Source organism: Gymnogyps californianus, chromosome 5, assembly GCF_018139145.2.
Source record: "Gymnogyps californianus isolate 813 chromosome 5, ASM1813914v2, whole genome shotgun sequence".
NCBI classification, from domain to species: Eukaryota; Metazoa; Chordata; class Aves; order Accipitriformes; family Cathartidae; genus Gymnogyps; species Gymnogyps californianus.
Window position 1 is genome coordinate 29,139,012 of NC_059475.1, and position 25,456 is coordinate 29,164,467.

Sequence of the window (25,456 nt, forward strand, 5' to 3'; positions counted from 1 at the left end):
TTCAGCTAGCTTAGTGACAGTGACAAGTATGATCAAGCATATGAAAAGAGATAAAGAATTTAAATTAAAAAGACAAAGAGAGGGATAGGGAGGGAGGGAAGGAGAGAGGGAAAGAGAGGAGAGGGAGAGGGAGACTCTTTTTTCATCACCTTTTATTAAGAACCGAGTATCATATGCCATGATTGACAGTGAAAGCTAGTTGCTCTGCTGGACACTGCTCAGGCAGGATGCAAAGAGGAAATACCTACTCTAAAGATGTAGGTTGCTCCTCCTCCACCCCCACCTCCTCCAGCCCAGTTCTTTGGGTCCTTTTTTTTTCTGTAATCTTCTTCAATGAGAGATGACTCCCCTAAGCAGATCTTCTGGGTTTCAGGATTGTCCTGAAAGGAAACAAGAGATACACTCAGATATCAGCAAACTCCAACTCAGAGTTGTCTGTGTATCTCAGTATAATAATATTGTATTGTTTGTGACGTATATCAGGCATATATAAATCAGTATATATATTATCTTTGTGGATAGTGAACTCTTCTACAAGGACCAACAGCTGAGGGATAGATCTGTCTGTTACCTCTGATTTGCAAACTCACATTACACACGCAAGTGAAAATACAAACACTCACAGAAAAAAGCAAAGCAATACAACAATAACTCATTATTGATATCACATAATTCATATTTTGCATATTCAGAACTTCTTATACCCAAGAACATTAAAATGTGTTGAATTATGGATTAATTCTCCAAACTTCCTTCCTTACTGCTGTATTTATTAGGTATTTCTCAAGGTCATAAATGCATAAAGCAGACAGAGGTGACCTGCACATAGTTAAAAGTGACCTACTGACACACCTTGGAAGAGAAATCTGGAGTCCTGGCTTCCTATTCCTGCTTAATACTAGAGAACACTGAAAAGGCTGAAAAAGTGAAGATTGTTTGGCCATCTCAGATTTTTTTTCTTTTGTGACACTGAGTTCCACGAGTTTCAATGACTTCGTAAATCTGCCCAGCTTCACTCAGATAATGAAGTCTGAACGATTTCAGAAACTGCTATGTTGTCTTAGTGCAGGTGAAATCCCTACTTGTGTGGGTCATGTCACATATCTAGGCCAGAAGTGTGGCGCCAGTTTTATTGCCTGTGTCCTCTCATTCAAAGAAGAGGACAAAAGATGACAAGGTAGACGAGGACGAGGGAAAAGCAACTGGGGTAGATCCAAGGAGAGAGAACGAAGGTTTGGAGCTGCAGAACTTCAGAGAAAGGAAAACAAACACTAATTACCCAACATATACATTCACTGGGATTTCCAAAGCCAAAGAAAGTCAGGCTTTGGAAGTGGGAAAAATGAATGGAAGATTTTTCCAATAGCGTCTGCCAAAGGGAGCTAGTTAGTGCTGGGTTATACTTTACAATTTGGAGAACAAGTCATGAAATGCAAGGGAATAATGGACAACTTTGCAGATTATGACCTAAGCCTAGAGTGCACTGGAGAGGGAACTGCAGATATACAAATGTACGTTTTATTTAGACAGATAGAATTCTTGTACTATCTAAAGTGAAGAAAGGCTGGTTTTAGAATCTGTTGCAGTATCTGGGTAAGGCATCACATGCTCTGGGCAAGGTGAACAGTAACTTTGAATGCTGAAGAGAGTAGTGTATGCATCCAAAACTCAGCAGTCTATCTGTGGGGAAAAGAGAGAACAGCTTTGTTCCTGGGCAGGGGCTGACAGATCACATTTCTGGAAAGAGGCAATACCAAAGAATTCATGCTGAAAAGAGGCAACTTTTGAGCCAAAGTGATAAAAGGACTTTCAAGTCATTGGGCCTAGCATTCGAGGATACATATATAAGCATTCATGTCATCAATTTCTGTTTCTCATGAGTGGGTTTTTTGTCATTACAAATGCCTAATCCAGGGGCCGCTGTAGTTAGTGGGAAGATTCCCACTGGTTTTGATAGGCTTTGGATTCAGACCTTCGTCTCTAAGCTTAGAGAGTATCTAACACAGTGCAGCCACAACACTGCTGGATGCTTCCATAAGTAATAGTAAATTATCTGAAATCCTGGCAGACAGAAAGAAACCTAGGCTGCAGAAAAATAAGAGAGGGAGCACACAACTCTAGCCTACTAGCTCCCTGCTTAAAATAAGCAGAAGAAAGCTGATGAAGAACTTATTTCAAACACCAGGAGCTTAAAGCAAAGTTCCTGTGGGCTTCATATTTGTTTGTGCATTTTGGGATTGTTTTTCTTTTCAGAGTTCTTTATATTTGTTTTGAGATTCTTTCTAACTCGGTTTATTGGTTCTTCCCAGTCTCCTGAGTGGATTTAATTGCTGGATTCTGGGATTTCTATCTTTCATCACCAAACCCCAAGCCACCCACTGAATCTCACTGAATTGTATCTGCAAAGCCTCTGCCCACATATGCTTGTGCAGCCCTCACCCCAGGGCAGGCATCCTCCCCCTGCTGCCCTACTAAGATGTACAGCAGCTCATCTTTCTCCAGCTGGAAGGTGGCTGAGATGAAGACCCCATGGGACCTCTTATTGTGGTTTTTGGCTCCCTTCCCGCCGGCTGCTCCATAGGCAGAAATCCTGGAAGAAAAATTAAGCAGTTAAAGAGACAAATCTCACACTTCTTATCCCCAAAGCAACTCCATCTGCAAGCTCTCCCCAGCCTGCACTTCCAAACAGGCATCGCTTCAGAGCAGGCTCCCCTGCTGCAGCATCTCATGGCTACTCTTTGTCTGAAACCCACATAGCTAGGCTGCTCAAGCGGATAGACCAACTCTACACCAGAGCACTGGAGACAGAGACTTCAGGAGCGAACAGCATGAGCTGGTATAGCCAAATCTAGAAGACCAAGGCTTCGGGACTGAAATGATGGCAGGCAGCACTTCCACTTAACTGCATGCCCACACTCATGTCTGTTCTGATCTCTTCTAAGTCACCACTCCACCCTTCTGTGCTTCGCAGTAGCTCAGACACAGATCCTTACAGCTAGCGCTTCTATTTCTCTCTTACTTCACTGCCCCCTCCACCCACTCAGTACAGATGGTCCCACACTTATGCTTGCTGAAACTCCACAAACAAAAAGTAGTTAAATGTGGCTGCCTCTCCAATGCACACCGATACTCACCTGTATCGGTTTGTGGCTGGCACTCTCCAGACTTGCACTCCCCTGAGCCTGCCCTCTTTCTCCACAGTCACCGACACGTTGCTGTTCTTATAGGCACTGTCACACTGAGCTTGAGTTGGCCCAAGTGGACCACTGGCACCACATGTTGTGAACCACCAGAGAACAACAGATGTGTCCCCTGTGACCAAAACAGCAAGAGTTGGTGCAGATGTGAGCTTCCCTTTATTTCTCAGACATGTGCAATAACTCACAGAACTATATAACCAAAGGGCAAGTGCCATTGAAACAAACAACTGTTCCTGTTGATATCTTTCCTTAATGATCCTTCGATAAAAAAATTCACATTATTATTATTCATGAAGAACATTAATGATTTTTATATAAAAAACAGATGATCAAGAGAAAGACAATGTTGCAGCAGTATATGTTATCTACAGGGCTTTAAAACTCAATATGTCTATTTGATCACATGCTTATTATTATAATAATACCAAAAAATGCTTAAACTTGCTTTTACAATGTTGAGGACTTGAAAGCCAGTACATCCCAAAGTTAAATTTATCTGTTCAACTTTAATGCAGCTCCCTCGTAATACAATCCACTAAGATACCACCCTTAATGATATGATCACAGAGTACTTGTATTATCCCAACTTTCGTCTAGTCATATACTGCTCTGTATATAGTCACTGTTTGCTTTTTTCCCCCTCTCACCTTATTTCCTGCACACTATTTAATAAATCATGGACTGCAGATAAATCCCATCAATTGCAGGGGGGGACACACTTCTGAGAAGGGGTTTATCTGAGTGTCTCACAGACATTATCAAATTTCTCTTCTCAGTGCCAGTATGAAGCAAGGAGATATTATTCAACTTTCCAGATGAGAACTGAAGCATATACACAGAAATAAAGGTTGAAAACATCTGCCATTACAACTAGTGACCATCTATGAAACATGGTGAAAGTTTTAAGTGAGTTGTCTCAGGCTTGTACAAGAACCCTGTGGCAGCAGCAACAGTCAGGAGGACAGCCTCTTGCTACTTTCAGTAGTGCCCTTTTCCTCCAAGCAAGTTTTTTCCTGGCTCTCATTAAGCATTATTCTTTTGTTTCTATAACAATGCAGCAGATAATCATCTCCTCCATTTCACAACCCTTGTCCAAGACCCAAACATATCCATCTTGTCCAGTGAATGAGATGGGGCCTAAGAATAAAACTATTCAATAACGTATCTAAAAACTGTATGATGCAGTGCATGCACAAGGGCCAGAGTCAGAAGTAGAACTGTTTAAGAGCTGAATGATTGAAATAGCAGTAAAAATCATAAACCTTTAAAAGAAAAATTCTAATCTTGTTTAAAGGAAAAGGCAAGCAAAACTATCCCCAACAGATGTCATCCTGCGAACATGTGGACGGATCATTGGGGTTAAGAGTGTTAGCTACGTTACAGAAATCTCTGCCCCTTGAGCTAACAGGAACTGACAGCCATACAGATTGTCACATTTCAGGCACACACAGTCTTCAGGAGGTGGTGCAGTCACGCACAGGTATTTGTTGGCAGCAAAGCAGCCTCAAGCACAATCTCCCCTCCTCAGGCCCTCTTTTAGACAGCTCTTCTCACCCACACAGTTATCTGTCCTCCAGAGTGGCAGTCTCTACTGCTATCAGTAAACTGGTCCCCAGTGTCCCCTGTTCTCCTAGTTTTTCATCCAGTTTTTCTCCTCAGTGGATTTCCAGATCCTCACTTACTTCCCCTCCCTGGATCTTCATCTTTACAGCTCTATTCTCCACTCATTAGGTTTAGCTTCACTGCTCACCAAGTCGCAGTAAATCTCTTTCTATCCCCACCTTTCTGTACTGGTCTACACCATTCGCTCCTGAGCTGGCTTTTGTGCACTCCGTATTTGAGTCATGCAGCTTTTGCATTTACTTAAAGCTTCTTTACTTAAAGATTCTGCTTTTCTTTAAAGGGGTCCTGCTATTTAAGGACTGGTGAGTTGGGCTCCAGCAAACTGCTGCCCTGTAGCCAAACAGAGACTACCTGACATGGTCTCCACATCTTTGGGATGGATTATATTTAGTTGCCCTGTTGCTATAGGGCAGGCAGATCACACACAGGAGATGGGAAGGGAGCCACCTTTTATAGCCAAGAGACAGGTTTTCAGTACTGAAACATGTACCTGGGAGGGAGGGCTCTTCAAGGGGGTTCAGAAGATGCTCATCCAGGATACTGATCTCCTGTGGGTACTGGCGCTTCCCACCAAAATGATTTGGTTGTCTTCCTGTAATAGTTTGTAGAATGGATGAGAGAGATGGGAGGATGGTAGAAAAGAGAGATAGAAAATTTAAAGATCACATGAATGAACCAAGTACAACCATTTGGTTAAAATAAGTAGATAATACCTTGGGCAGAAAAGGTGTTTTAAACAATCATAATTTTTTATTATTCTTTTGGGCCCATGTCTGGGGTTAGCTACTTGTATCTGTGCTGAAGTCAGTGGGTCTTCACATGAACACAAACTCTCCATGTTATCCCATGCAGGTTCACCTGCAGGATAAGCTCCTTGGCCAGCAAATTGCACTGGCTGTGATTACAAGAGACTTCAGGAAAAGCATAGTGTGGGAGAACAGATACCAGGTATTGATGCTCTGCTGGTCAAAGGGGCAGGTGACAATTCTGGACAGGCAAATGAGTGGAGGTGTAAAGGAAAGTGACAGCAAAAATTGTTATCTTTGGTTCTGAATGGTGTCATGGTAAGTAAACCAGCCTAACAGACGGCTCCCCTCTCAGCAACCAACTTTGAGCACCTCAGACCTTGCTTAGAGAATAAAATACTAAATAAAATCACATGTCTCACTAACATGCACAGTTAAGAAACAGCAGCATACCCTTGACACAAGCCGTAAATCTTTGGACAAACCTTTTCAAAAAACACAGAGCAAAACACTACATTTCTGACCAGTGAAACAGGCCTTTCAAAATCAGCCCTTTCTCAGAGAGGAGGGACTTCAAAGCAATTGCTGATCCAAAGCATCTGAATGCATTGAGAACACCACACAACCAAAGCTGCCTTACAACAGGAAAAAGTAATAACTGAACCCTTGCCTTATAATCTGCAAGCATCCTGTTTCAACAGTTAAATTACCCATTTTTATGCGGATCTTTGATTCGAAAATCTCTATAAGAAAAGGGAGAGACTTCCTTCCATTTTATGAGCCCTCAGTTAATTTAATACTGAACATTTTTCATCAGTTGAAAAACATTACAAATATTTTAATTTGTTCCAGTTGTGAGAATCTAACAGCTGTTTGATGCTCTATTCAAAAGAGACTCACTCAGTTCCAGCTGGACAATTATCTCTGCCGCAAAGCCACTGCTCTAAATAGCGATAATTAACACCCTTGTTAGCTGTGTCAGAAAGGCCAAATAACTACTTGAAGCATGGAGACCTTGCTGAGCTTTTACTCCTGAGAATATTCCCCCCAGGTCTGACTGAAAGCACATTGATGGATGGAAGTAAAAGGGAGCTTTGTACTGACACAATCTGTTCATACTGAGATAGAGAACTTCAATGGATGAAGTTGTCAAGCCAGTGAAAAATGAAATTAACCCCAAACAAATGAACTGGATCAAAGACAAGAAGAAAAACCAAATGAAAAAGACAATGCATGGCCAGAAAAGATGCTTGGTCTCCCAAGGCCTGCACTGAATTACGAATCCCAAAGGTCACAACAGTTTCAGATACTCAGAGACGTACAAGAAGTCTGGTTATGTTTGCCAGAGTGAAGGAATGTAAATCACTCTGAAACAGAGATTCAGTCTGTGTGTCTGCATGGATTTTTTTGCAGCATCCCAACTGAGTATCCTAAGGCAATGCCTCGTTTCCAAACAAACAATCTTTCCTCCTTCTCCAAACAGTCTCAAATCCTCACATGCTGGAAGAAAGCTTCTGTCTCCTCCGTGCTCAGCAGCAGACAAGCTGCAAGACAGGCTGAGCACCACCCTGTCCACATGAGCCGTTAACTCTTAGAAGGCTGATATTTTATGCACTGTCAGACATGAATTTGTAAGATGGCATTTTCTACAAACATGGGGTAGCCCTGGGATCCAGGGGCTGGTGCTCCAGCCTATTTTAGCTTCCACTGCCTCCTCTGACAGCCAACATGTTGACTGTAAGTGAACGGAAGGGAACAAGACTTAACTCATATCAAGGTGTACCTATATCAGAAAAAGATGAAGAGCACAGGACTCCTTTCTCCAGGATTTAGCTAATGCTGTTGATTTCCACACTGAAAAGGGACAGAGGGAAGTGTAACGGGGAAAGACAGGGCATCTCCTGCAGGCAAAGAGCTAAAGTAACTCACTCCTACTTCTCTGTCTCTGGGACTGTAATAAAAAAAGATACAGCAGTCCTGTGGCCAGGATTAATCAGAGTAAGATGCCTCACAGGATCCTCAAAGCATGCATGGTCTCCTCAGAGATCCCACCTTACTGATGCAGGTTGGAGTATTCCTGGAAGCCTCTGCAGCTTGTCCTGGAGTAATGAGGCTTGAACCACCCCCTACCATTCACCTCAAACAATGAGACTAGCAGGTCAACAGAACTAGACTTTGCTGGGTCAGGGACTCCAAAGTCAAGAACTAGAGATACGCTATACAAAAGCTCTCTTTGGACAGTCTTGCCATTTATAAATCAGTCTTCTGGGAAATTGTAAGTTATGCACAGAAAGAAATGTAATCCCTAGGCCAGGGCAGTAGAGTGCACTTTGATAGCCCACAGATCTATGTTCTTAATTGGAGCAATATAATGCTTGGAGCATCAAAAGGTAATAGTAAAAGCAGTGACGACACAAGTACTTAGGAGGGCAACAATCAGCACTCTATTTGCCATGTCAGCCCATGTTTTCATATTTAGACACTCAAAATTCAGACCTCTTCCTGTGAAAGCACTAGTTAACTGAAACGACAAAATATCTTTATGCCTGTCCCCTAAAAGTTCTCACAACGAACCAGACCCATGTCATCCGGTCTGTGACACCGTCTTACACAAGGTGATTGTATGAACCAGAAGGTGGTTTCATCTCACCTTTTTCACAGGGAAAACATCTGTCACTGCCCAGGAGCTGCCATCCAAAAAATGGTCTGTTTGGTTTTTGTCCTTATTGATGTCCCTTGAGCTGCCCCCACTACCTACTTGTTTTCCTCCTAAATCTTACTGAATCTTTCCTCTCGATTTTGAGGTATATGGAAAACCTCACCTTCTTTCCCAGCCTGCCTACAGACAACCAGTGCTTTCAGAGTCTGCACTGGGTTTTGTAGAGCAACTGAACTACAGGATTGAAATAGATGGAGAAAATAATATTTACATCCTAGCAAGCAGCAAATTCTTCCTTCCTGCCATACATCCTTCCTGCTGCACTCATGCAAAGAATTCACTGCTTGGCTCTTAATTGGCTCCATCTCTGACATCTGAAACCTCTCCTTGCCAGGGAGAAATAATTTCATTACTGAAAACGCAGCAGAGCTGCTGGGCTTCTCTGCAACCTAACTGAATTAAAGTCATGAGAAGACAAATGCAAGGGGGTTGCTTTCAGAGGCGAGAAAACGTCAGTTTGCAAAGAGGATTCAAGGAACAGTGGCAAGTGCGAGGCTTCTGAGAAACATGTTTCCTTCGTGATGTCTTTCTTCTGCATGAGTCACACATCTCTGGGTCACACCTTCAGATGGGGTAAGTGCCAGCTGCTCCCGGACATCAGTGCGATTTATACGAATTGAAAATGAGGAGTAACTTGGGCGGTCTAACGGACAAGCTCTGCTAACATTGCTGCAGTGGCATTTACACCTCACCTATTTGCCAAAGGATACATCCCTACACCAGAGCCAGCAAAACGTCTGCAGGTAAACTGGAGGCTGTATTTGCTCTCAGAAGGGCAGTAAACTCCAGCAGTTGGGTGCACATCAGCTGGCACAAGAGCATCTGGAATCACTCCCTTCAGTTTCCTCAAAAGATTTCAAAACAAAGTGTTGGAGGTCCCAAAGTGTTTGGGAGCCAGGGGTGTTAAGGAGCTGGAGTGAACAAATGACATTACCATCAAGGAACATCTCTTCCTCTTAATTTCAAATGAAAATGTGCATGCTCAGCGTTTTATAGAAGGATGGTTTCAGTGCCCACAGAACAAAGGGACAGAGAACAGGAGACTGAATCAGACAAAGGTGGGAGGGAAAAGGAGCTTTTGCTGATGAACTTTTAACACCTGTCTGTTTTGACATAAGCCTTCCCACATGTTATGTTAGGCTACAGCTAGCCTCTGCAGGGACATGTTATTACCCTAAATGCTGACATACTGGGTGTGGCGACACATGAAGAGTGGCACAGGACCACTGATGTACATTTTGTCTGCAACAGAAGTCACAATTCAAGTGCTGCATATTCTCCAGTTCCTTTACAACAGAGCATATAGGTCTTTTCTCCAGGGACAAAAAGAAGGCAGTTTCTAATATTTGCAAGTGGTTCAAGTATTCAACCTCTTTCCACCCGTCTGCTAAGAAAATCCAACTCTTGCTAACATGCTTCAGAGAGTACCACTGGCTCCATTTTTCAGTGGAATACATTGTCGTCAGTTGCGTTCGCAGTAATGAAGCAAAGGAAAGCACGTCTGCTATATATCTGGCAGTGACAGCTGATGTACCTCCTTGCAGAGTAGAACAAACTTGTTGCAATAATCTAAACTTTACTGTCAGAGAGTCACTTTACTCCTTCATTTTCTTCCTTTCCTCCACTAAAATATGGTGACTTTCCCCTTTGATTTCAACAAATTCCCTTCAGCTATCTATTGCCAGGGTGCATAGGTCAGCAGGGACTGCTGAAGAACAGTGTGATGTAATCCTTCCACTTAGGAACTAAGGAATAAGTCTAGTGTTTCTTGCCAAGACACACAGACAGGTCTCAACTATGTGATACAGGATATCCCAGATTAGAGAAAAAAAGAGCACTAGGAGACTCTGACATACTATAAAATTGCCTCTACTTGCAATCTTCAGTAGGTCTGAGATAAAATGGCATTGTGCTGTAAAAGCTAACACAAATGATTCATGTGTACTCTGTGGGGAAAACAGAGCATGTGTGTCCTGGATCTGTGGGATGCTGATTACACTACCCAAATTCTTTAAGGGATTCTGCAACATTTGTGGCTCACCGTCAGTGGAGCAGTCCAGTCCAAACGTAATATTGTCGATAGCAATGTCAGCTTGGGAATTCCAGCCCCAGGTTGCCAGGACTTGCAGTTGAAACCTTTGCAATAAGACAGAAGTTTTAGAGAAGACAGACAAAGGGCAGGGGGGAAAAAAACCCCTAAAAATACAATGTTCCCTTATCATCGAATCATGATCATCACTATTTAGAATGTTTCCTCCAGACAAGCCCTGATGAGCAGCCAAAAGGGCCTGCTAGAAATCTTATCCACACATCAACAGTTAATAAGGACCAACCAACATTCATATAATGCCACAATTCATGGGGAACAAGAATGAGAGCCCTACTTCCCCTGCTATCTGCACACACACGGAGAAACAAAAGCTACTGTCCCTCACCAATAGTTATACACGGACAACCATCCTTATTCAATTGCTATAAACAGTCAGGGAACTAGATGTGTGCAAAAGGGAAGGGAAAAAGAATCTCCTCCTTTCCATCCCCAAAGAGATAGCCAGAACAAAAACTGAACAGACCAACAATATCCAAATAGACAGGAATCTTGGACCTGATCCTCAGCCAATGTAACTCAACAAGGTGACATGAGTTTATTTCAGCTGAAGGTCAGGACATTTTAAATTTCAGCCATAACTCCCTGAAGTGTTCCCCTTCTGGGCTGTCTCATCTTTTTCCACCATGACCAGGTGTTCAGCTACTTATCTAGGAGGTCTGTCATGTCCCTTGTATGTTGCCACATTCTGAATTCATAAGGAGGAAAGAAAACAGGCTGAAGGATCTCCTTCTAATGGATAGGACTGAATTGTTTTTCAATAAATTTCAGAAATAAACAGATGTCTGATGTCCAGTCCATTTAGATCTTATTAAAAGCATATGGAGAGGACCTCTACTGCTGTCACTGGTGAAGTTCAATGATGATTTATGAGAGATCAAGGACTGACCTGCCTAACACATTAATCATTCAGCCTAGGAACACACTTGTCCCAAATTAGTGGCAATAAAGTATGTGTGCGTATTCCACCCACCAGCCAAATGTTGGTCCATGTCCACAGTTAATATAACATTGCATAGCTGCATCAAAATCTTTAGGGATAAGCTGCTTTTACCCCAAGTCAAGAATGGCCCCTTGTGCTTAAATGAAAGCATTCACACCTACAGGATCTGAGCACTCTGGGAGTAAGTGTTGGTGCAGCAAATGCAAATCAAGGGTCTCTTGAACGACCACTCTCTTAGCTATGGGGTTGGCACGGGAATTTGCCATTAGATCCCCTTCCTACAGAAACCTGCCTTTTTATTAGCAGGTTTAGCAATATTTTTCCATTTTCAGACCTTGTACATAAGTCCGCTGACACAAGACAGTAATTCCCCCAGCCATTTGATGGAAGAGAACGCCACAGCCCCCTGAGCCCAGGACTAGGGCACTTCTAGGACCCACAGGCATAGATACAGCACCACAGCCTACCCCTTACTTAAGGCATCCACATGGCAGTATAGCCTTGGTCAGGTCAATCTGCTGCATCTGGTCCATGGAGTCAGAGCAGGGGAGGGTCCACGGCACTGTGCTACAAGGCAGATTTCTGCTCCAGCTGAGTACAAGTGGGAGCCTGGGGAATGACTCCCCCTTCCCCAGTGCATGAGAATAGACATCTCATAAGCTCTGGGCTCTGTATGCCTCCCCTTCCTCATAACTTCAGCAAAAGGGGAGGAATTTGCCTTTTGAACTCTGTGCTGTGTTAGACAGAGGGGTTTCCAGTGTTCCTGCTCATTGAGCTCATTTTGCTGACTCCAGATATTACACTCTCCAGCTCTCTATGTCAGGTCTTCTGCCTGTCTGATTTTCTTCTGATAGCAGCCTTTTTCCCTGTGTGTATGAACCAAGTGAGTGAATTTGCCATCTGATCATCAGAAGCAGTTTTCCAAGTAGCTAGATGCCCAACTGGGAGGCTGATCAGCAAACTGTGTAGTTGGTCTTCCTTCTCTCCTAAGAAATAAATTCACTGGAGGAAGCTGTTGCTAAACACTACTTATATATCCCCTCCATGGCCCCCTCCTCCTATCTGCTAAGGCTTCTCTAATTCTGGCCCCATCATGCCATTCACGTCCTGCTACAGCAACTATTTGTGTTGCAATTCATGTCTACCCCTTCTCCTTGTGTGATCTGTCCCCTCCCACCCACTTTGGTACTGGCTTTCATCCCTTCAAGGAACCAGGGAAAAATATAGCCCTTTCATACAGCAGGAGAAGGACAGGAGTTTCCTGAAGATTCAGGATACAGGAAAATGACATGCCAGCCCAAACTCTGTACTAAAAATTCCCTAAGCACAGCATTGCTGGAGTTTGCATTACCAAGGAAAGCTGCCAGCACCCACAAATATAGAGAAAAGTCATTCATGGAGGTTTATACCAAACTGTACTAAGATTGTACAGCAATGTTCACCGTACGCCTCTGTTTACAATTGTTTGCAGCTTCACCAACCTTAAACCAATTTAGGCTGAACTTTTCTATTTTGGGTGATTTGGTATGACTTGCCTAGCAGTCAAAATGTTTTGCCAGTGTTGAGGATGAGGCAATGCAGGGATTCATCATTTTGACCATGCTCGAAAATGCTAACAACTTTTTAAGTGCTCTGTGATACCAGGTATCGGAAATGGGATCAGAAATTTGTGAGGAAGAGAGTCACATGGCAGGGATGAACTTTCTTTCCATTTGAATGAGAATCTATTCCAATTTTAGTAAAACGTCCTTGAAAATTTAAAATTTAGAATCCCTGACACTTCCATGCCTGGTAGAATTTTTTTAATCCTGCAGTCTCCTCTTCCCTGGATATCTTCAAGTCTGGGCTACATGGTACTTTCCATGGCAGTGCTGTTATGAACTGTGTCAGGTCCCGCTTCAGCTACATGAACTGAGAACTGCCCTTCCAAATTAATGAATACACTCTTTCTTCCCCAGCCCTTCTTTCTTTTGCCAATCCTGGCCAAATAGGAGAAAAAAGCTGCCTAAACTGAATTCAGAGCGAACAAGGTGGCATCTTGGAGAGGTTGCAGAGCTCCCTGGGAACTTTACAGCAGGGGAGCTTGGACTTGGTGTGGGGGGGTTGGGCCTGAGATCTATGGAGAGAAACAAATACCCAGTCAAACAGGAAGACTGGGAATAAACCTTTACTGTAGGTCTGGGATCATCGAAATAAAAGCCCACAGGAGATAACTAGGAGGAGAACGGAATGGAAGTGCAGGGAAGGGAGTCAGACTTAATAAAAAAAACAACACAGAGAGACATAGCACCTGCTGGAAGAGAGGTGGAAACGAAGCAGGGAGGAGTTCAGAGAGGGAAATTATGACTGGAAGCATGAGACAGATAAAATGGCTTCACAAATGGGAGCTTGAAGGAGAAGGAAGAGAGACCAAGTATATGAAAACAAGGAAGAAAGGCACTGAGTGCTCAAAGCAGCAGAGCACAGAAGGAACAAGGCAAGAGGCCTAGCATGGAACCTGTGCCCTGGGAGCACAAAGACCAGGGTTTCCTCACTTGGGGCAAATAGCTGCAACACTTTCCAGCAAAGTGTGCACTTCTGTTTCTGTTACATATCAGTGCAGCAAATGACAACTTATTACTTCTGTTAGTCACTTGGCTAGCTCGGGTAGCACAGGTCTGCTTGCTAGATTGAACAGTTCCAGCCTCACCCACAGTGATTGTCACTGTTGTGCCACATCAGTTTTAAATTTGTTTGAAAATGGCATGCAAAAAGGTTACACGAAGTGAAACAAGATAGAACTACTTGAAACAGACTGTCATAATGCATGACCTACCTACTTCTTTCATTTTATCTAAGTACTCAACTCTTTCAAACATTACAGTATTTTAATATCAATTTTTTTCATGCAGTGCTGGCTAGTGCTCCCTAAAGCCTCTTGCTGTCCATTCCCTCCTGCCACAGAAGATCGATTTTGCTTCAGAACTGAGGGCTGATGCAGAAATCGGAGGCTTCAGGGGACAAGCATAAGGGACTGTATATCAGAGGAGGCAGAAGGTCTTAAATACCTCTGAAGAGCCGTAGGACTCTGCTGTGGTTAGGTCCACATGAAAGTGCCTGGGGAAAAGAGCTATTCTGAACAAATTCACTGGTCATACTTTACATATGCAGAACTAAACAGGTGCTAATCCACAGGGCTCCAGACAGTGTCAGACAAGAATATTAAACACGCTGCCAGCATGCAGACCTATCCTATCCTAAAGGAATAATTCACAGCAAAGGTATGTATGGTGAACACATGAAAATGCTGAAACCAAAGGTAATCATGAAATTAAACTAGAAAGAGTGTGGAACAACATTCTCTGAGTTTTACTGCTGCTTGGGTTTGAGTCGCTATCACTTCCAAACCCAAATCCCTTAGCCTTTTACACAAAGATGCAGAGAATATTTGAAGTTAAAAAGAATCCCCTCACATCTTCTAATCCATGAAGTTTTGAGACATTATTTATTGCCAATATTAGGTAGATATTTTGCCATTTATAATATTCACTGTATAGACTTAGAGATTTTTTTGTCTTAAGTGGCATGTGAAACAGGCCTTCCTGAGGAAGATGCAAAAAAACAGATTGGAGCAATTTAAAAATCGTTTGTGTCGTGCAAAATAACCAGCTGCCAACACTAGCTACATGGCTTAAGATCGAATGACACTGGGTGAGGGAGAAGAAATACCTGATTAAAATTAGATTGGGTTGAAATTCTTTGAAACTTCACTATTTGACTTCATTTGAAAACCAATGTCACGCTGTATTTTCACATCTAAAACTGTGAAAACTTTAGTGCAAGGCTGATTTGGGCAATGGTCTTTTCCTGAGATTGTTGCATCAGTGACGTGGCAATGAATGATCTCCAGTTGCCTAGGCTGCACTGATATAAATCCTAGACTAGACAGTTGTATTGGCTAAATGTGGTTTTACCACTTATTTGACTCACATGGCTGTTTTTACTGTGGGAGTACGAAGTGCAGCTATGCTAATATAGCTATTTTCCTAGTGGGAGCACTTTGCCACTGTGACTATACTGGCTTTCTCAGACTGGTAAAATGTTTCTAGTACAGACCCTTGCTATTCCCAATACCTAAGCACTGTTTGAGGCTGCATGGAAGTGCAGACACACAGTGTGGGCTTGTGCTGAGCTAAGCTGTGTATATGCACGAAGATATGCACGTATGACAGAATACTTCCTCAGCAAGCAGAATTGCTGTACTCCTGTAATTTTTCCAGTAGAAACGGCCCTGGAAGAAGGCAAGAATGAAAGTGATGCCTCACAACAAAGACAGTAACAATTTACTAAATCTCTAGGGATAACCCTGGATACTGCCAGTGGAGCTCTTACCGGTTCTGAAGCACTGGCATTGGTAAGGTGATGAGAAACCAGTGGTCACTCCAGCTCCCTGCCCTTTCCCACATTGGCAAGGTGACTGGAGCTCCTTTTATCTCTTCCCTGACAGAGAAGGAGACGGTACCATTGTAGCTGCCAAAAACATGCACTGAGAATTGGATCTGTAATAGAGGAAGAAGAGAAAAAAAATGGTATCGTGTGATAAAAAGGGAAAGGTACTGACTTCTCCCCTCCCTGGGGATTTGAGACACCAAACCTTTGATCCTGGGTCAAACTGTTTAATCACGCACACCACTAAGGCCCCCCATTGCTTGTGTATGACTCATCACTGTTCCTAGCACTGAATTTTCTCAGTGGAGACCCTGACTGACACTCCTGTTGGGCAGCTGTTCTCCAACCACTGATGACAATATCCGTGGCCTCAGACACCATCTGGGTGAGAGAGCACTGGTTTCCTTGTTATCTCCTTCAGGAACAGAAAGTAGTAAAGCAGAGGAATACAGGCTTAAACTCAAGAAATGCTTTAGCATTAAATGCTTCCACTAGAGTTAGGTTATTGCAGAAAAACAATCCTAACCACATTCCTCTTTAGTGTTCTCACCAGCTTAAAGATTCCTGTGAAAGGATTTGAACCACAGTTTAAATCTTTTAAGGATTCCCATTGTAACCACCCAGGTTAATGTGTTGCACTGATACAGCTCAATCTATACCCAGGCACAAAAGCACTCTAAGGGGAGAGCTGCTCTGCCCCAAATGCCCTTGAAACGAGGAAATTAGGCTGTCTCTAGAGGCAGGAAACCTCAATCCATATACGCGCTCCAAGTCATAGGCACCATCTGGACTGTAGCACCCATATGACAGGTGAGCAACCTGATCACCAGGCCAAAGAATATTTTGAAGCAGGACTCATTCCTCTTTCTTTGGAGCGACCACTTCCACTTTGCCACAGAGCAAGAGAGAACTGCTCTTTCCACCACTGCTTTGAGTGCTCAGCTGCTCTTTGTATTACAGAGAGCACCAGCACCAGCAGAAAAGGGAGCACACACACGCACGCGCTGCAAAGAACAACCACAGGAAGTTCCTCGCTCCTGAAATGTGGGTTCAAATCCTTGCCAGTGGAGGAGAGAATGGGTCCAGATCTCCTGTGACCTGTACACCATAACCAACAGTTACTGCTTCTCCTCCTCCTGGTTTTGTGAACCTAGCTCCAAGCACGTTTTATTTTGTTGGAACTACCCAGCAAACTTGACCTGGATTTATAAATAAATATAAATGCTGAAGTTACATTTTTGGCACCTGCACTATATTTCTTTTGCCAGCTCTAATTAGGAGGCATCAAAGCTTTATGTTTTCCCCTAGCAGTGCTGGACTCCAGCTCAAACTTGCAGCTTAATTTTCCTAAGTGTTATGAGTACAATATTATTTAATATTTTTAATTCCAGCATCTCGGAGCTCCCCTTATTCTTTGTAGAGATTTGGGCTGAAGGCAGGTTACGTGATTTTATCCATGCCAGGTTGCCCTCACCTTTTGAAATTCCTGAAGAACGTGAACAGAAGTTTATTATCTTCATCTATTCCTGGAAAATCTAATGCCTGCTAACTTCACACTCCTGTCAAGTTTGTTAACTCCTACGAAAGTATTGCAGAATTTATGAAGTCTCAGCAGCAGGTATACTGAACGGCTCAACAGCCCAGACAGCCAGCTCCCTTCCTACAAACCAAGGCCACCCCATACAATTCAGGTGCTGGGTCCCCTTCAGAGGAATAGTTGGTACAGCTAGGCTGGGGAGTTTTCCATACTGAGGAGTTGATTTGGGGCTCCTGTTTGCACTTACTGGGGATGCACCTCACGTCTCCCTTCCAGTTTTCAACAAGTAGCTAGCTAGGTGGTATAGCCAACTCTTCTGCTTTCCAATGTTTCGTAGAGTGTGCAGAGGCACAGGAGAATGGGCTAATTGTGCAAACAGTGCCTACAGCCTGATGATTAACTCCACAAAGGTGCTAAGACAGTGTGATATACCTGGTAGTCTTCAGTGGCAATACCGGCTGGCAAGCTGGTACTGTAAGCCTTGGCCATACCGCTTGTCTGATTGCTGTCTGCTCGCAGGTAGAGGAAGTGTCCTGTGAACAGAAAAGTGAATCAGAAAAGACAAGATAATGTTTTGCTTTTTTTTATACTCTCCTGGAATAATTTAACCCCATCGTGCTGAATTACAGTCTAAGTAAGATGACAAGCGTGGCTTGAGAGCAAATCTATCAGTGAGGATATAATAAGCACTCTGGTAGATTTCAGCAGCACAAAAGTCAACCTCCCAAACCCTTTCCTGGAATATGAGTGCATAAACCTCAGACACCACTCAAGTATCTTCCCATACAGGGGCTCACACCAATCTACAGTGAACTCCTGATCAGCCCTAATTCTTACACCATTAGTATCAATGACCCTTGCTGAGACAAACACTGGGCCGGAAGAGCTTATTTGTAGTCTTTGTTCCCAGGGACAGTTTATACAAGCTCTCAAGAGACAAACAGGACACTCATATGGACACCCTTCATTTTGACAGGGAACTGTGAGGTAAGATTCATCTGTGCTAACACTCCTGACTTTCAACCTGAACATGTGAGGGTCAGGCCTCCCTCCTTCTTATTTACCAAGCTGACAGTTCTGGGAATTATCTGGCTCTTTTTTTATTGTGGTATTCTATGGCAGAGAACGTGTATGATCACTTGGTCTTGAGATATGCTTACATGTGATGCTCTTCCTAACCCACTGGTGGAGTCTGGCAAGGGTCTCCAAAAGATTTGTTTCTACAAGCTGCCTAGTTCTGTTGGGCAATTTTTACTTTGTGATGCAGCAGCTGTCATATTGCTGCTGAAGTACTCTGCAATTGCATAGCTCATAAGAGGAAGAAGGAGGAAAGAAGTATATATAGAGAAAAGAGAATTCATTATATATATTTTTTTAAGGTGAAGGAGAATCCTACTCTCCGATAGTTTCGTGTTAACTTTGTTGCAGAACTTGTTTCATATAAAGTTTCAAATCATGTTCAAAAGTTAATTTTAGCTACATTTAAAGTTGTTATAGATAATACTGATGCTAAAGTTCATTTGGCAATGATGCCAAAAATTTTAACCAATTTAAAACCCCTAAGTTCAAGGCTATTGTATATATACATACACATGCACACATACACAAAGAGAGTGAGAGAACTATGAGGAACCTACCACCAGTGGCTTGCAAGGTAGACCCTACAAATGAGTCATCTTGAATCATTTCAGTAAAGCCCCGAATAGACCAAGGAAATGCTGCAGTTTCATTCAGTGTCCAGCCACATGGACCCTCTTCAAAAGAGCAATGTGAGCCCTCTGGGAGACTGTCTACAATGGAGAATAAGAAAAAGCAGGAAAATAGGAGAAACTTGATTATGGAAGAACACAAACAGCAGCAAAAGTCAAAGCTCATTGTGGTTGTCTAAGCTACCCAATCTATGCTACACAGTTTTTCAGTGTCAAAATATAAATAGGTCTCATTTGTTTATTTCCAGAGTCACCATCAGAAAGCTAACACTTTGCTTCTGGAAATATCTGAGACTTTGCAGTTCTGTCCTGCTCTAGATACTGTACAAAACCGCAGCTCCCACAATCTAAAGAATGGTATATCACTGCCATATGTTTGTAAAGGCCTTGCTCCATATGAAACTGCAGGCATCACAGAGTTTTCTATGTCCACTTAAAGGAAGGCCAATCAACAGATTATTTTAGATCTCCGCCACTGTACTTGCAACAATGCTAAATGATGCTTCTTAGCACCACATACACTGAGCCAGGGGACTTCTCTATCATGATGTGCAAGAAGAACTCTGAACTGGGATCTTGGAGGGACAGACTTATGACCACGTTGATGGCTGGCACTAGAAAGACAATCAGCACCTTCCAGTGCAGGGAGGTTCAGACCTTGGGTCCAGAAGGAATTGCTCACCCAGCTGCAGACATGTAAATAAGGTTTTGCCTTTCTCTGAAGCAGCAGCAACTATGAAAGACAGGTCATTGAGCTCCTTACTGCAACATTTAAAAAGACAAACCAAACCAAAAAACCTAAATCCATTTTATCCTATATAGGGTGAATTTTCAAAGAGAATCTTGGTATCCAATTAATGTAAATAGGCTAAATTAATTCAGAAGGCAAAATACTGAATTAATCTAGAGATGGAATCAATTTAACTCATTTTTCATTCTAAATTATTTCTTCTAATGGGATGAAGGTTCCCACAAAGTGCCATGCCACATACTCACCACACCTCACTCCTTCCTGTTCTTTGGCAGGGCAATCACTGATGAATTCACAGATTTGTAGGTGGCTGACACAGCCTCCATGAAGGCAGGGGAAGGTGGAGCCTTTGTCATATATAGAAAGATCTTGGTTTTCTTTATCTAAAGGAAAAAAGAGAAAGAAGCCCAGAGATGAGTTGGCAGAATGTGTATGACCCTTCATGTGTATCAGCCTTCATGTGTAGGACCTCAGAGAGTATCCTTTGGGTGATAAATGATACTCACCTCTGCCTTTCACCATGTAGGTTTCTATCCAGCATGAGATTCCTGCAGATCAACTCAGCTCTCATGGAGGCCAAATTTATTGCTCCTTTCTCTCTCATGCACTGTCTACTGCTGTGTTCGTGCTATCTTTAGATAATGACTTTTCTTTTTTAAAACTTTTTTTTCTTTTTTTATTTGCAGTTTCCTACCATGGTGTGCTCCTCAGTTCTGCACACGTGACTGTGCACCTGCCAGGCAGCTGTGGCATGCTGCATGACACTCTGCTGCTGGAGGCAGAGATAACCACTTAACTCTGGTCCTGACAGACACATTGCTATGCCCTATTGAGACTCAGGCTTAACTAACACTCGTGCTGCTGACACATTTCTGTGCCAGCTCTGTGGCATCCAGCCCGAGATGATAGATGCTTCCCCAGCAAGTCAGCTCACTGTGCAGGAACTTTACTCATGCACCCTAGCTAGTCTAGTCAGCTACACTCCAGGAGCATTTGACTGACTGCACAGGTACCCAGCAACCAGGCTGAACACAATTTTTAAGTCTGATATTTCCCAAAAGCATGACTCTTAATGCAGCCAGCCTGTCCTGTGGATGTGTGTGAGCATGGGTCTGTTATGGACCTGCAGGTTTGTGTAGGTCTCTTATGGACCTGCTCCCCTTTAGCAGAGCTCTGCACAGAAGTTCCACCGGGATTGTTACTGCTCTGGAAAAAATGCAAAAATTAGGGAACCAATTCCAGAAGAAAGGGAAAAGGACACCTCTGCAGCAGTCCAGGTACACAGTCTGAAACAGTATTTCTTCATGGCACTGTGTTGTGCTGGGTACATGCATCAGCTTATTTAGGGACTGAGTGTTTAGCATAGTGCTTCAGGCTGTATGCATCCCCTCAAAACTCCATGACTGTCAAAAAACCATTACATTAAAAATATAACGTTTGTTAAATTAAAAGAATAATGACTGCAATAAAATTAAATCTCTAATATGATCAAAACCAGTCTCATGATGTATTACGAAACAGCTCTGTGAAACCAGTATTCTCTTTTTACATTTGAAGCTTTTTACATTACATTCCAAGCTATTGCTATAGTGTCTGCAAAATGGAGACAATAGCATTACATTAATGCATGAAAACCAGGAAGTGAAGATGATTATGTCTCCACCCTGCAGGCTGCCTGTGCCGACAGACTCTTGTACTTCCAAGAAGCCTAAATGACATTAGCAAGGTTCTGCACAGCTACTGAGGATCATTTGCACGACATTCACAACAGGCCTGTAAGTGCCAGGTAAAACTGAGGATTTCTGAGCTGAGCACTCAGTACTTTGGAGAAAATAATTACATTCCAATTATTTTCATTTCAGACAGAAGTTCTCAGCCTGGCAGTAGCAAACAGACCCCATGGAGTGCAGATCAATGTTTCTTTTCTTTATAGATTTGGAAGATAGAGCCCCAGTATGGAAACGGCTTTGGTGACACAGGGTAGTCTTTTGTTCTTGATTATTTAAGAAAGAAAAATATTAAATGCTAAAATAATCTGAGCAAAGACTTTTTTCCATCCCTGTTGCTGGATGCAGCATAAGCCCTGTTGTTTTCTCATACAAAGATCAAGCAAAGCAAAGGTAAAAAGCAGAGAGGATCACTTAAATCAGTTCTATAATTCTGAGCTTCAACCCCACCTTCGGATCACGTACACATGTGTGCACACACATAAAGCACATGCAAATGTGACCCTTGACAGGTAAGCTCTGCCAGAAACCCCAGAGGAGGCTCAGCTTTCATTTAAATCCCATCTGACCAACTCCCTGATCACACTCATCAATTTTGGTGAGGATGCTGCTCTCTTGTCTGACTTCATTTGGTTATTCCAAACCTGACTGTATTGCAACATACCATGAAAGCAGTTCCTGAGTTGCAAGGAGCCCACTGCCAGTACTCCAACCTCTTGTGCTCCACAGTTTGAATACAGCAAGGTGATTTTAAAAGGTCTTTCTATTCGGCCAATCTGGGCCATCAGGTATTTCCATTTCATCCTAGAAGACAACAAAGAGCTATCAGACATACACACAGCACACTGGAATCCATGGAGTCTCTAGCATAAAGATTCTGCACTGTACCAAATAGAAGTAATAGTATCCACATGGGAAATAGGTCGATGAATGTAAACTCCAACACAACAAACAGGTGTTAATATAAAACAAGTGACGTTCAGCCTAACAAGCTCATGTTCAGTTATCTTTTCTGCAGATCCTATTGCTAATGATGAAAAGATCCAACCATTCCCAATGATTCTTAAGTTAAAACGGGGCTTAAATTACCCCCAGTTTTGGACACCACCACCCCCAATATGTGCCTTCCATATATATGGTTGTGTTCTGTTTGCTCTTGCAAGTACAGATCAACCAAGCAGCTGCACAAGGCTCTGGATCTCCTCAAGCTAACACTGACATTGTATGTTCTGGAAGTAAATGTCTGGCCCTGAATGTTTCGTGGTTGTGTCAAGTGTGAGAACCTTTTTCTGTGCATTCTCTATCTAATCTCCCAGCTTAACAAGCTAAAGTGCACCACAGAGCAAGGGGAAGAAGAGAAGTGGTGTTCCAGAAAATGCAGATTGCTCTGGCAATTTACATTTCACCACAGAACAAATGCCATAGCCCCTAGACAGCAAAGGTTTCTCAATTGTGCAGCACTTGTGGCAGTTCAGAGAAAGACAGATGGTCCCATGCACTCTAATTTTAAAGATGGTTGTTAGGCATTGAAAGCTAGAGAGACATACCAAATGGGAATTTTCAAAGTATTTCACTGAAATCAGCCTGATGGAAGTCAGGGTATCCAGGTGTCATTAAAAAAATCCAGCAGTATTCTTAAAAATATTTTTATTTTTAAAAACTGTCCTTCTACCTCATGTTAACAAGACAATAAAATACAGTTAAAACCATATGTTATTATTTTGTAAAGGGGTTGTAGCAAGGATAGTGACAAAGGAATCCTTGCTCTAAGCTCTTTTCTGAAAAGAGTACCAGACAGAGATAAATTTACCCATATCCTACATGCTGCTGATGTTGCTGGGGGCACCCTGGATGAGTGACTCTAAGTCAGTGCCAGTGGGATGATAAGGAGGCCAGGCCACAGTGTTAAGATGTGTTGCTTAGGCTCTGCACCTAGTATTATTTTTACACTTGCAAAATGCTTTCAGCTGCCCTGAAGTGATCATCTAGCCCTTGTCCTGCACCAGAAACACATTAGAAGGCAACACTCGGACAACAGACACATCTCTACTGGACACAATATAAAACTCACAGACCACCTAATTTGCAACTTGCAAAAAACTCAAAGCAACTTTAATTTTTTATCACCCTCTCTGCTTTTCCTTGCCACTAATTAGTTACCTAACTTATTCTTTCCTCCACAAACCAACTATATACCTTTTTCTGGTGAGAGTTTCTTACTATCCCTTCTATGGCATCCCCCCGTCTTCCACTTTCACCATTGTACACACACATAAATACCCACAGATACCCTAAACTCATCTGAAGTTGAGCTCTTCTTATCAAGATGACCCTATTTCTCCTGTTTCCTGTCCCATCATAGCATATTCAATAGTTCAATATAATTTAATTCAGCTTCAGAAATGTACAGCCCTGAACCACAACTGCACCATCTCTGCTACCCAACAAAGGAGAACGACTTTTACTTTCATTTGGTATTACAGTGCAGCTTCAGGAATGTCCAGCACTTATAAGTGTATCTTATAAATACACTTATAAATATATACCCCCCGCCACACTGTGGCACAACATCTGAGACCATTCAGCACTGACCCAGAACTGAATCACTTCTGCTACATGACACAGCTTTGTTCTTCACTCCATTGCATCCTGTTGGCCACAAAAATCAACGGGCCTTAATCAAATTGGTTCAATAAGCCACTGAAGGTAAGGACAGTCTTTAAATCTTTTGAATTTACCTGTTAAGCATACTAGACCTTCCAAGCACTGAGACATGGTACACTAGTACCTCCACCAAGTTACAACTCACCCCACAGCTGAGACATCACAGTATCGCCAGTGTTACCACACCCCTGAGTACAGGAACCTGTAGCACACAGCCTCTGATTCACAATCAGTGTTACATTTAGTAGTAGCAACCAAAGAGATTACTGCCCCACAGCTGAAAACAATGACTAGTTCAGCTGCTGCACCTTAATCCTACATGGTCTACGAGCCAGACATTTTGGAACTTGCCGTTTATAGCCTGGTATATCAAAATAAATGAAAACCACTGGTGATCTAAGTCAATAAACCAACCTCTGAAATGTCACAACTGAGAAAGACACACTGTCCATTCTGCCACCTCTGCTGGGAGAACTGTGGCATCTGGTAGAAGAGCAAGGCCACTGTCTTAAACCACTACTTGTGTGAACTGGCAGCTCTTCTGAGTCAGAGCCCTAAGGTCCCATGAAACATTCTAGTTCTGCACTGAAATATCTCTAGTACTGAAATTTGACTCCATTTATAACACCACAGCAAAAGCTGGCAAGCATCCAGAGACTGCAAAAATGACAAGTAGCTTTGCATCACCCAGAATACTTCTGTGTATGGAGTCTCATCATCATCAAGGTATACCCCTTCAGAGAAAGCCTCGCCCCCAAGATCCAACTGCAGCAAGATTTCTAATGCTGTAAATGATTACACCTTCTTTGCTTGGTCCCACTATCCACACAGGGGCTAGTCAGAGCCAATTTAATTTTCTTAATGGAATCAGAAACGAAGCCCATCGTCGATCTAGCAGAAGATGGATCATTGCAGCCAGCTTCCAGATAAGCCAAGCTTGACAATACCTTTACTATTGATTTTATGTCAAAGCAGATCTCAAGTAATGAGGTAATATTACTTTGCTTCTAAATAGAGATGTTAAAATGGATCTGTATGTATGGAAGGGCTATCAGAGTCGGACATAATTTTGAGAAATTTGCATGGATAGAAAGTTTGGAGTTGCAAGCACCCTGATGCTTAACGCAAGAGAATTCAAGATTCAGCCTGCAAACCTATAATTTCAACTTTTGATTTGTATTTTCAACTTTTGATTTTCATTAGCCTCTCAATCTCCTCTGCTGAGCAAAAGTTTTCCTCCCCCTCCTTACCAATCCTTTCTATGCCATGCCTTTCCATATCCAACAAAGGTAACTGATCATT

At 42.7% G+C, this 25,456-nt stretch overlaps 1 protein-coding gene across 1 annotated transcript in view; it reads right to left on the bottom strand.

Moving 5' to 3' along the window:
- LTK (leukocyte receptor tyrosine kinase) overlaps positions 1-25,456 on the bottom strand; it is a 56,219-nt gene that overhangs the window by 20,263 nt on the left and 10,500 nt on the right. Inside the window, exons 5-14 of the mRNA XM_050897058.1 lie at positions 22,155-22,294; positions 20,009-20,146; positions 18,941-19,093; positions 17,736-17,836; positions 15,710-15,876; positions 10,330-10,424; positions 5,314-5,415; positions 3,135-3,312; positions 2,440-2,590; positions 249-380 (exon numbers count right to left, since the gene is read on the bottom strand). Coding sequence (XP_050753015.1) covers positions 249-380; positions 2,440-2,590; positions 3,135-3,312; positions 5,314-5,415; positions 10,330-10,424; positions 15,710-15,876; positions 17,736-17,836; positions 18,941-19,093; positions 20,009-20,146; positions 22,155-22,294 — 1,357 coding nt within the window. The remainder of the gene's footprint in view (positions 1-248; positions 381-2,439; positions 2,591-3,134; positions 3,313-5,313; positions 5,416-10,329; positions 10,425-15,709; positions 15,877-17,735; positions 17,837-18,940; positions 19,094-20,008; positions 20,147-22,154; positions 22,295-25,456) is intronic.